The sequence below is a fragment of the Bos indicus genome, chromosome 20, assembly GCF_029378745.1.
Source record: "Bos indicus isolate NIAB-ARS_2022 breed Sahiwal x Tharparkar chromosome 20, NIAB-ARS_B.indTharparkar_mat_pri_1.0, whole genome shotgun sequence".
NCBI lineage: Eukaryota > Metazoa > Chordata > Mammalia > Artiodactyla > Bovidae > Bos > Bos indicus.
The window spans coordinates 17,739,054-17,751,398 of record NC_091779.1 but is presented as its reverse complement, the minus strand read 5'-3'; the positions used below and the strand labels follow the sequence as shown (position 1 = coordinate 17,751,398).

At 41.2% G+C, this 12,345-nt stretch overlaps 1 protein-coding gene across 1 annotated transcript in view; it reads left to right on the top strand.

Annotated features, from left to right (window-relative positions):
- ZSWIM6 (zinc finger SWIM-type containing 6) overlaps window positions 1-12,345 on the top strand; it is a 211,749-nt gene that overhangs the window by 195,992 nt on the left and 3,412 nt on the right. The window contains exons 9-13 of the mRNA XM_070774642.1: window positions 981-1,241; window positions 5,074-5,209; window positions 8,722-8,879; window positions 9,470-9,633; window positions 11,309-11,390. Coding sequence (XP_070630743.1) covers window positions 981-1,241; window positions 5,074-5,209; window positions 8,722-8,879; window positions 9,470-9,633; window positions 11,309-11,390 — 801 coding nt within the window. The remainder of the gene's footprint in view (window positions 1-980; window positions 1,242-5,073; window positions 5,210-8,721; window positions 8,880-9,469; window positions 9,634-11,308; window positions 11,391-12,345) is intronic.

The following is a 12,345-nucleotide window of genomic DNA, read 5'->3' as shown; positions in this document are numbered from 1 at the left end:
AATGGCGTTCGTCACTGGTCATGGTTCTTCACTGTTCCTTCTATGAATCCATTCCATATAGTTAACAGGACTAGCGGTTAGCAGGAAATGGTACTCCCACTTTTTAGGCAGGCTTCTCAAACTGGGAAAAGTCTTGGCGTTGACAGTTGGCAGCATGTATCAAGAACCTAAAACAGTGATTGTGTATCTAAGAATTTATCTGTGTTTCTTACTATTTTCCAGCATAAAGATATAAAATAAGGATATATATCATATGGCAGGGAAGAAGGTTTGTACCTTTGCTGCTCCCATGACTGGATTAGCTTGGAGAGTTAATTATCTAGCCTGTGGTGGTTGCCCTCATGGATTTTGGTGACCCAAACTCTTATCAGGAGGGTGAGGGTATGACTCTGAATCCACTTTCCTTGGGAGTTTGACAGTTGAAGTTTGTTAAGAATTTGTAAATAGAAGCACCTTAACAGTGATAAGACGATGTTCAGAGAATCATTCTCTTTTGACAACTGATGACTCTGATAACAAAAAGGACCATGAAATTGAGTTACATATATGTTGTGTTCTCTACTGTTTTTATTATAAATTACAACACTGGTAAAAGTATGAAAAATTTTCAATTCTAGACTTTAAAAAATTGGTAACTATTACAGTCATCATGTAATTTTACTCTTGGTTAATTAAAATTTTGTTTACTGTTAAGTATTCTTAGTATCTCTTCTTAGATTTATGGTTTTCTTTGGTGATTCCTTTTTAATGAGAGAAAAATATTTGTTCTATGCTTTCCTCCAGAACATACACATTTAGTCAATTGATGGTCATTTTTTTTAAAGATATTGGAAAACTATATACTTTAACATGGTTTTCCAGCTTTCTTGGAGCTAAGTCAATAATTCGTTTAATAAGAGTTCCGGGTAAAATATTAATAGATTGTGCCTGTCAGAACATCTGCAAAAGTAGTTTCTGAACTCTGATTTCTTCTGTGACAGAGAATATGGGACAGTGCAAGTCTCTGGAATACCAGCATCTACCTGCACACAAATTCCTAGAAGAAGGGGAATCCTACCTAACGCTGGCCGTGGAAGTAGCCCTAATAGGGCTGGGACAGCAGCGGGTCATGCCTGACGGGCTGTACACCCAGGAGAAGGTTTGCCGCAACGAGGAACAGCTCATCTCCAAGCTTCAGGAGATTGAATTGGACGACACACTGGTGAAAATTTTTCGCAAGCAAGCAGTCTTCCTGTTAGAAGGTAACTGATAACTTCTCCACTTGTTTAGCCCATTTTATTTAGGCATTCCGCTTTCTTATGTTGGGAATACTGTTTGAGTACATTTAATACAGTAGTTATCCTGATTGGTATGGTCGCTGAGTGTCACAGGCATGTTCATTTTCCAAAAAGTAGTATCACTTAATAAAAAAGTACAGATGTTTAGATGTTTACTATTTATTAGGTGGTCATGTAAGCAATGAGGCTGCTAAAAATGAGCCCTATTTGAATGTCACAAGCTTTAAAAAGGACTGTTTATTTTTAAACTGTTGTTCTTGAGATAAATGTAAATTTTATATTTAGTGAATTATTGCTGGTAGCCATATTCCTTTATGACTGGTAGCCATATTCCTTGGATCTATTAAGTAATAAAATGGAGATTGGTTGGCATTCCTCCAAATTATTGGCTGTCACATGACTTCTGGATTTTGAACCTGTCATTTGCATATCCTGATAAAGGACCAACAACTGTAGAAGTGAATTTTCACTGTGCTAATTATTTCAGAAAATCCATTAGGTGTAGATTCATCAAGGTAAAAGTTTCATAGAATAAGGCAAAGCAAGTTTTTTTCTTTCTTTCTTGTAAGGTCAAGAGAAAAGTGAAAATGTTAGTTGCTCAATCATGTCCAACTTCCTGTGACCCCATGGACTGTAGCCCGCCAGGCTCCTCTGTTCATGGAATTCTCCAGGCAAGAATACTGGACTGGGTAGCCATTCCTTTCTCCTGGGATCTTCCTGACTGGGGATTGAACCCCAGTCTCCTGCATTGCAAGCAGATTTTTTACCATCTGAGCCAAACAGACAAATCCCCAAATTTTGACTGATATTTTTTTAAATGTTTTTTCCTTGTCAACAATAAGTGTACTTAATGTGGTAGCCTACTCTTTTACTGGAGAAGGAAATGGCAACCCACTCCAGTATTCTTGCCTGGAGAATCCCACGGACAGAGCAGCCTGGTGGGCTACAATCCATGGGGTCACACAGAGTCAGACAAGACTGAGGCAACTTAGCATTAGCAGTCTTTTACACAGATTTGGGAGATGTCAGAACTTTTTAATTGCTTCCATCTCTCAAGTACATGTGTGTTATTTTTGTGGGATTCTCTGTGATTGATAAGCTCATAGAATATGGTTTCTTTGTCTTGTATTTGGAATGACTATACTTAGGGAAGGGATTTAGAGAAAATAGCATTTCAAAACCTCTCTTATATGTCCAAAGCTAAAGATCTAGTTGAAAAAAATTTTTTTCATTAAATGCACTTTACATTTATATATTTTAGAAGTACAGTTATTTTTATACTGGCTCTTAATAACTCTTGGTAAACTGCCTTTTGAGTTTTATTATTCTGAAGGAATAGAAGAGGATACGTGCTTTTCAAAGTTGATAGTGTCTGATACCTGTTCATCACTTACTTATCTTATGTCTTCATATTCATTACTTACGAATATTTTTAAACTTTGTTTTACTCTTTGATTAGACCATACTTTCTTGTTAAACATTTTAATTAGAACTATGCCCGATAAGGAGTGCTGATGACTTATCCCAGCCTCCGCTCCTTTCCCAGCCTTGCTCAGCCCACAAAGAGTGGGTGGTGCAGGACAGGAAGAAGTCCAAGGGGAAGCCAAGGGACCATTTCTATAAACTCCAAAAGATAAATGCTCCATGATAGAATCAACTGCACTGGGCACCAAGTTCTTCATGCATTTATACTCTGTGAATTTCAGGGGCAAATTAGTTAGCTGACCTAAGTATCTGAAAAAGAGGAAGCAGTAACCCTGTATTGTTGCTGAGTGTTAGTCACTTCTGGACATACTGTGGGCATATTGGATCATACTAGACATACTGTGGACATACTGGAAAAACACTTCTGGGGAACTTAGATTCCAAATTTAATTTTTTCACTTTTCAGTACACTGGAGCTCTGGGACACTGATTATTCATTGACAAATAATTCTATGATACCTGACTGAATGTTTTGCTTGTTGGGAAGTGCTATTATATTGATTATGTATCCTGGCTTTCCTTGCGTAGTACAGAAAGGGAACTTGATGGTTTAAGGGAAATGCTGAAAGGAAATGGAGGAGAGATACAGAAGAAAAATAGATGTTTGCTATAATTAGTCCTTAATAAAGTAGAGTTAATGTCTTACTCTGCTCAAGCTGCCATAAAAAAAATACTACAGGTTAGATGCTTAAACAACAGAAGTTTATTTCTCACAGTTCTGGAGGCCGAGAAGCCCAAGGCCGAGGCGCTCGCTATTTCACTCTCTGGTGAGGGCCCTCCTGCTGCCTCGCACAGGGCTGCCTTCTCTGAGTTCTCACAAGGCAGAGACAGCATTCACTCTTGTCTCTTCTTACGGGACGCTACTTCTGTTGGACCAGGTCAGGGCCCCTGTGACCTCACTTAGCCTTAATTACTTCCATAAAGGCCCTGTCTTCAACTACACTCACGTTGGGAGATAGGGCTTTAACATAGGAATTTGAGAGGAGGGCAAGCATTCAGTCTATCATAGTAACAAATAATTTGGCCTCATATGAACTAAGGGTAAAAACTGTAATGCTATATCAACTTTTTACTAATACCAGATCACTAAAACATTTTAAAATATCTTCAGTTTGTCTTGGTAAAAAAGTAGTCTACATGACTTTTAAAGTACTTAAATAAGGAACAGTTCAAAACTGCTAACCAAAGAATGAAACAATGACATTTAAAAACAACTTCTGTTAGTTTAAAATGATCTAAAATATATCATGTTCTTACCAGAGTGCCCAGTTCAATAACTCCTCTCACCGTTTCCTCTAAACTGCATTTCTTGCATTCTAAACCCTTCACCAGACTTAGTTTTCTCATGGAAATCAAGTGTATTATGTCCTTTGACCAGTAATGTGATGGTTCATAATTCTAGAGTCATGAAACCAATGTTACCCAAAGGTGACATGGAAACTAATTTACAAAACACTTTACAGTAACTAGACCTCAAAGTACCTAAGCGGAAAGTAGTTGAACTAACCACTGTGGTTTCCTTTCAAAATTTGTTTTAAAAGTTGGTATTGCCCTTCGTAAGGTAGCATTTAGAGAAGACAAAGGGGGAGTCAGCTCTGCCACGATGCCTATCATAACTTCTGAGAAATGAATTTTGATAGCTTCAATATAAATTTGCTTTTGAAATTGATCTTTTGAAGCCCAAATGGTGGCAGACTCAGTTACTTTTTTTCTTTTGCGTATGGTGAGTATTATTCTATTTTTTATTATTAATCACTTTCTGAGAATTAACATCTCTTTCTCCTTATTAAAAGCAGCAATACTTAAAAGTCTTTGTATTGGAATTTGTGGTTCAGAATCTCCATCCCTCCCCCTGAAGCAGAGCACTCTTTTCTGGAAGCCTGGCTTATGTGTGCCCCTCCAGCTGAGTCTGGGGCAGGTTCCAAAGTGAAGCTGAGAGTCATCTGTGTATTTGAAAATCTGGGCGCATAGATATCACACATTGAGAGAGGGCCTGTCCTGAGCTGAGTGAGGTTTCCTGCTTCCTTGTTTCCTGAAGCAGTTGTAGTGTGAACAAGCTCCGCCCCCTAGTTGTGTGATTCACTTTCAGCTGTGCTGCAGGGAGTTGTTCCTGAAGTGAATTTGATGTTGTCTACTCTACCCTGTCGCATCATTTCTGACTTAAGAATTGTATTCATTTCAATCATGTCACTTAGATTACATTCTTCACTAGATTAACGCTGTTTATAACTTTACATAAGAAATTTATACTTTACAAGAAGTCTTAGTTCCTTGTTTAAGAATGTAAAATGTATATGCTCTCTTCCTACAGCCGGCCCATATAGTGGTTTAGGCGAAATAATCCATCGGGAGAGTGTTCCAATGCACACATTTGCCAAGTATCTCTTCACCTCTCTCCTACCTCACGATGCTGAACTGGCATACAAAATTGCACTGAGAGCAATGCGGTACGTATTCCGCCCCGTGCGCAGTGGCGATCCAAATCCCCACCGGGGAAACGTAACTGACTTCTCGCTCATCCGTGTTTCTTGTAGGCAGCAGGAATCTGAAGAAGCTATCGTGCTTCTGCAGTTGTGGTGGTGGTAGTTTGTTGCCTCGTTTGGCTTTTGTTTTATTTAAAGTAAGGGAAAGAGGGTATTCTTGTCGGCTGTCACACTCACGTTCATGGTGGCTTTATCCTACTCTGTCTTGAAGCTAGAATTTGAGACTAGAGAACAGTTTCAGGTTGGGTTTAGTCACAAGGCAGCAACAGTTGAAACCTTCCTAAATAACTCATTATTTTGAAAAAATTAGATTTTGAAACAGTGGTAAATAATACATACACTTGGCTGAATATAATTGAGGGAGCCCTTCACACCTGCTGCAGTTACGCGTCCCCGTCAGTAGTGCAGGAGAGCCGTCCTGGCGAGGAAGCACGTTTGCTCTCAACTGGAGAGTGAGAGAAGGTGGGACTCTGTCCGGCGTGGACGGCATCGCGGTCCAGGGGTCGCCCAGGATTTTCCTGCCTCCGCTCTGCTCCCGCCACCCTCAGTCCCTCTTTCAGTAATAATAATTGGAACACGTTGTCTTCTGCCGCTGACTTTTCTGTTTTCTCCTCCTTTATAAAGTCAGTTCACAAAGGAATTATTTTCATCATGAATTTGTGGTAGCTGAATATTTTTTAATGCATTCAAGATTACATTTTTCAATCTTATATATAGCCTTTTAAACTTTAAGGACCTGAAAGAAATAATCTACTTTCTTAAAATGTGAGCTTTTTCCTTTTGTCTTTTTTTTTTTTTTTTTAAATCAACACACTTGTTAAAGTGCAGATTAGACCCTGTTATTGCCATGTAAAGACACACCTCCAACTTGAGATGTTGGAAAATAGTTTGATTCCACAGTTAGCCCGTGTAGTGGATTCAAAAACAATGCCTTTCCTGTATGAGTATAACTCATAAATCACAGGAGGCCTCTTTTTTATGCAGCAATAGAGTGTGTATTCCGGAGAAGGCAATGGCAACCCACTCTAGTACTCTTGCCTGGAAAATCCCATGGATGGAGGAGCCTGGTAGGCTGCAGTCCATGGGGTCGCTCAGAGGCAGACACGACTGAGCAACTTCACTTTCACTTTTCACTTTCATGCATTGGAGGAGGAAATGGCAACCCACTCCAGTGTTCTTGCCTGGAGAATCCCACGGACGGGGTAGCCTGGTGGGCTGCCGTCTATGGGGTCACACAGAGTCGGACACGACTGAAGCGACTTAGTAGCAGCAGCAGAGTGTGTATTCATGTATGTGTTTATATGTACCTGTGTGTCATTGTGTATGGAGGCTGACATCTTTTAATTTGACATGCTTTCCTTGGCAACATGAAATCTCATTAACATATCAGGAAAACTTTAAAAGTTCTCTCGTCTATTTTTTAAATATCAAAAAAAAAAATAACTAACATGAGCAAAAGTCCCCCACCAAATTACTTTACACCACTTGGTTTGTATTTTAGAGAACAATTTTATAAGTACGTTCCTATTCCCATTTTTGGAAGCTGAAATGGAAGTTGTCAGATGAAGACAGGCGCTCTGCTCTGTACTAAGATTTGTGCTTCTGTGCAAAGGGAAGGATGCTAATGCTGTGATGCCACCAGATGCTATTGCCTCAAATCCTGTTAAGTTTAAGGGTAAAATAGCTTAAGGTTTCTCTGTGTATCTGGCTTATGTGAAGGTATCTATCAGGAGGGGAAAGGCTTACTTTTCTAACATTCAGAAACTCATCTATGTCTGCCCTTGGTGGCTGCCAAGGCAGAATGTTCATGGGGAATTTCAGCAGGGCACAGGGGAATTGTTACCACCTCTTTTCCACCTGCCACATGCCCTCAGCCAAAGGGCTGCTATGGGAGGGAGGTGGTGTGAACTATTAGAGCATCTCTAGTATGCTAGCCGGAGAAGGCAGTGGCACCCCACTCCAGTACTCTTGCCTGGAAAATCCCGTGGATGGAGGAGCCTGGTAGGCTGCAGTCCATGGGGTCGCTAAGAGTCAGACACGACTGAGCGACTTCACTTTCACTTTTCACTTGCATGCATTAGAGAAGGAAATGGCAACCCACTCCAGTGTTCTCGCCTGGAGAATCCCAGGGACAGGGGAGCCTGGTGGGCTGCCGTCTATGGGGTCGCACAGAGTCGGACACGACTGAAGTGACTTAGCAGCAGTATGCTAGGAGTGAATGTTCTTCTCGATGGATTCTGATACTGTTTCCAGCCTCTGGGAACAGCTAGGGGAACAGGAAGGAAAAGAGACATGTGGCTTACTTGCTTCTTAGTCTTTCTAGAAAGAGAGGGGAAGTCCTGAAGAAAGGTGCTTTCACAATCATTTAACCATCTTTCCAGGAATGTTGACTAGTTTCCTCTACAGCAACTCTGGAAAGATCTGTCTGTGAATATAAGGATATTCTGAATTTTTAAAAAGCTAACTAGCAACCTCACCAAAATTCTTACTACTAAATTGCCACCGTCTAATGCTAACATCTCTGTGTCCCTACATAAAAGGAAAAGGGAGGGAGGCATTTGACCTGTCAGAGCAGTAACTGCTGTTGGGCGAGGCCCTAAGCCCAGCATCGCAGCCTGAGCCCACCGACCTCTCCTGGCCCCCAGCTCTTACTCCACAGTCCCTGAACTGGTGTACTTGAGTGAAGGTCAGTATTTTTGATGGTTGTAAAAAAAAAACTATTGCAGTTACAGCTACTTTGCTAATCTCGTTGGTGCTTGTATTTGGAAGAGACCACTGAGCATGTGCTGTGTTTCAGTGGTTGTTCTTTATAAGTCAGCATTCTTAAAGACAGACTGATTAAAATAAGAAGTGGTGCTGAGTTTGTGTAAGACTGTCAAGGGACAAATACTCAGATCATTTGCACTCATCATCTGTATGTAATGTGACTGATAGAACATTTTTAAACTACAAATTTCTGAAGTATAAGGAACTAATTCTGCAGAAAGTGTGAATATATGGAAAGGAAGTCATTTTTCTTTTGCTTTCCCTCCCATTTTAGTAAGTTAAGCTTATTCGTCTCAACTATACAGTGATCCCTAACTCTTTATCATCTCAGTCTTAAATATCCACTTCACTATCAATTTCTTTCGATTTTTATTTTTTAGTGAATTATAAGGTTCAGAAATTTTACAGTAGGTAAACACTAAGACTTGTGTTTCAAAGCTCTCTATTGTAACATATCTTCATTTCCTTGAATATTGCCATTTTCTGAATGATGCTAAAGAAAGGAAACTCTTAGGTTTAGGTAGTGAGCCATTAATGAGGTAACTTTAGCATCCGGACAGCAGAGCATAGCTGTACCAGCTCTCCCCTCACCAAGGTCCTGAGCAGTCTCTCCCAGCGTGTCCCCTCTCCTCTGGCTTCTGCCAGTCCCTGTGGCCCAGGTGATGGACAGGTGATCACTGAGCACTGCCTGCCTTGTCTTATCATTACAGGTTGCTAGTATTGGAATCTACTGCTCCAACGGGAGACCTCACCCGCCCACACCACATTGCATCAGTTGTTCCCAACCGATACCCTCGCTGGTTCACTCTAAGCCACATAGAATCCCAGCAGTGTGAGCTGGCGTCCACCATGCTAACTGCAGCCAAAGGTACTGGGTCGTCCTGAGGTCTTGTGATTATTTCGTGAATTTGACTCTTTTAGGGTCATGTTTTCCATCATGTTCTCAGTGGTGGAGCTTATGTTGTAAAGGATTCTTTTCTTTAGATGTTAGCTTAGGAAGCAAAACAGGTGCTACTCACTTGAGGCAACATTTTCCTCATTTAACTGCATCGTTAAACTGGCTCCTGGCAGAGTTCGGGTTTAGTCACCATGCCATGTAAATGGTGGGTGAGCTCCAGAAGCAGATTAAAAAGTTGGGTTCCATTTTTTTTCTCCCTGAAATACTCACCAGAAATACATCAGTAGGAACCTGAGAGAACTATTTGCTATCTCTTATTGGTTCTGGTTCACATGCTTTTAGTCACTGAGGGTGTGTCTCAGTGTTACCTTTTTTTGAAGCTGGGATGCACAGATATTGCAATAACCTTGAGACACTTGGTTGGGCCATCTGTGAACATTACATGTAAATTAACTTGTGCTTTGTGTTTTGTTCCTTTTTAAACTCCCTTTGGGTGTGTGTGTATGGTTTTTTTGTTTGTTTTGCTCTGCCTTGATTTTGTTTCCCCCTGTTCATTGCAGGTGATGTTCGGAGGCTGGAAACAGTATTAGAATCCATCCAGAAAAACATTCACTCCTCATCCCACATCTTCAAGCTTGCCCAGGATGCATTTAAAATAGCAACTCTCATGGACAGTTTGCCAGACATCACTCTCTTGAAAGTGTCTCTGGAGCTGGGCCTGCAGGTACGTGACTGTGGTTTTTACCGGGGTGCCAAGGGCTGCTAATAAAAGCATCATCCTCAGACTGTGTCTGCTGCTTTGCGTGTTTCAGTGCAGGCCCATGACTCTTTGGTGCACAGGTCTGCTAGACCTCAGGAGAGCCCTGCGCTTCACAGATGCAGTCCTTCCCAGCTGCGCCGCTCTGCAGCTGCACGTGTAGGACTGTGCCGCTCAGAAGCCCTGTTGGTGTCTTTCGACAAAAAAATCATCTTCTGTATTAGAGCCTTAACCTCACCGTTTCTCCTTTAATGAGTGAAGAAGAGTTATTCCTGTGCATGACTTAAGCTCTCATGTGTAATAAAGATTCAGTTGTTAGGGTTCTATTTTTAGAGGAAGTATAGATATTTATTGATGTTTTTTCATTTTCATAACAGATGGACAGTTCTGTCTCCTTTTATAACCCTGAGAAAATTAGGTAAAGGTAGAGGGATTGGGTCTGGTTTCAGCTTCAGCACGCATGCTTAGACATATTATCAAGGACACTACAAGTTAGTTATTTAAGTAGATGTGGCTTCCTTAAGAGTATCTGCAAAGATTACTGTATAAATCAGGAACTCAAAAGTTTATGTTTCTACTTTTCTCAGAGAATCCCTATTAACATTTGTGTTTTTCCCTCCATGAAAAGCAGTAAAAGAAATTGCCACCTTCTAATTTTCTAAAGTATGGGGATTAGAATGCCCCAGTTAGATGATTCATACAGTTTTCTAGTTATAGCTTCTCCTTACAGTGATTAATAAGGTTAAAGAATTAGATGACAGGAAAATGCCCTTGCCATATATATAGTACTCTACAAGTAGAGGGCATGGGAAATTATACTTAAAGCTATATGATGACATTTTAGAAGTTTCTTTTTAAAAATAACTTCATATCGTTTGGCTTACTTTTGTTATCATTTGCCTCAGAGATACGATGCAGAAAGAGCCATTAACATGAGTTTTCTGGTTATTTGGAATTCTGGCAGATTATTTTGGTAAATGGTAAATAGGAGCTTGCTCCCTGCCTCATTCTTCCTGGGACCCAGGAAGGAATCCCATAGACCTTTCCAAGAGAGTATTATGTTCCTAGAGGTTCTGAATCTTAAAAAATGAGGGAAGCAGGAAGGTATGGTTGATTTTATCTAGGAATCCATTAGAAAGTAAACACCAAAATTAGATTGCCAATGGTGCCAAAGGATTCCCTTCTGTAGACTTGTGCTTATCTTCTTAATCACCAGGAAGGGACAAAAGAGGCTGAAGAAATAACTAAAACAATTATTTTTTTTAAATGGAGGGTTCCCAGTCAGAATTGATTCAAGAGGTGGCTCAGAGATTTAAAAGCAGGGAATGTTAAAGATGGGGAGGAGAAGAGCACGTCGGCCATGTTTAATGTGCCAGTCCCGCCTTTGAGTTCTGCAGAGGAGAAAAGTGGTGGGTTGAGTGGCTTGCCCAGGATGCTCCATCTAGCCAGTCGGTGCACCAGGAGGAGAACACAGACCTCCTGCCTCCCAGGCTGGGACGAGACCAGCGAGGGAAGCCGTAGACAAACCCAAGTTCATTTGCAGAGTTTTGTTCCAAATAAGGTTCTACCTTGGGGTGCACTGTTTTCTTTTTCACTGACTTGGTATAACCTTCCAAAGCATTCTGTTTTCCTGTCTTTACAGGTTATGCGAATGACACTGTCAACCTTAAACTGGCGGCGACGGGAGATGGTGAGGTGGCTGGTGACGTGCGCTACTGAAGTGGGTAGGTAGAGTCAGGACAGGGGGCTTCCCCAGGTGCCTTGTGGTCAGGTTCAACTTGTCACTTCCAGATACACACAAGAACATTTTCACTCTGTTACTTTGACGTCTCCAAGGCTCCTGCCCCTTCCAGCAACCTACGGGAGCTCCCTTCCCCCAACCCTCACCTTCCACCTCCAGTTCTGCCCACTTGCATTGTTCCTGTCACATTCGTGGGGCCCCAGTGTCTTATCTAAAATGGAATAGGCTAGGGAGTAAACCCTTTTTATTCAGTTGTTCTGTCACACTTAAGGTGCCTTTAGTAGCTTCTTGTGATAATCAAATTTACAGTTTTCATATTCCAGAAGTGGAATGAATATGAAACTTTGGTAGGAGGGAAACCATCTGAAAATACCTTCAGACTGTGGGTTAGGGGTTCATAGCACTTTAATGAAAATAATATACAGTTATCTAGTTGCTCTGAGTTTTTCCTTCATTATCTGAGGGCATTTCTCAAGGTACCCAGCAGAGAAGTGACCACTGGGTGCAGTTTAGGTGAGCTTTCAGATGGACGAGAATTTTTAGTAGCCACAAGAAGACCTGGGCTGCACATACAGGCGCCGTCTGTGAAACCCTTCAGCCAGCTAGCGCCCCTCTGCAGCAGTGAGGCAGAACCAAAAGCCCAGACACGCCTGGTGAGAATGCCGACACAAACCGAGTAGGGCTGTTTAAAATAAACGGTGCTTCAACAGCCACCATTTCTTTCCGTTTGCATCAGAAAAGAATACACACCTCTTGCTGAGAATACCAGCCACCTCAGTGTGTATCTAAAGACTGACACAGCAGATACCGTAAAAGCATTTTCCTTGTTGTTTTTCTTTTGTTAATCTACAATGGTATGTTATCTTGGAAAGCAGGAAATTGGTCTCAATATAAAAGTTATATTATCGACGTGATGCGTTAGTACATCGATACAAAGA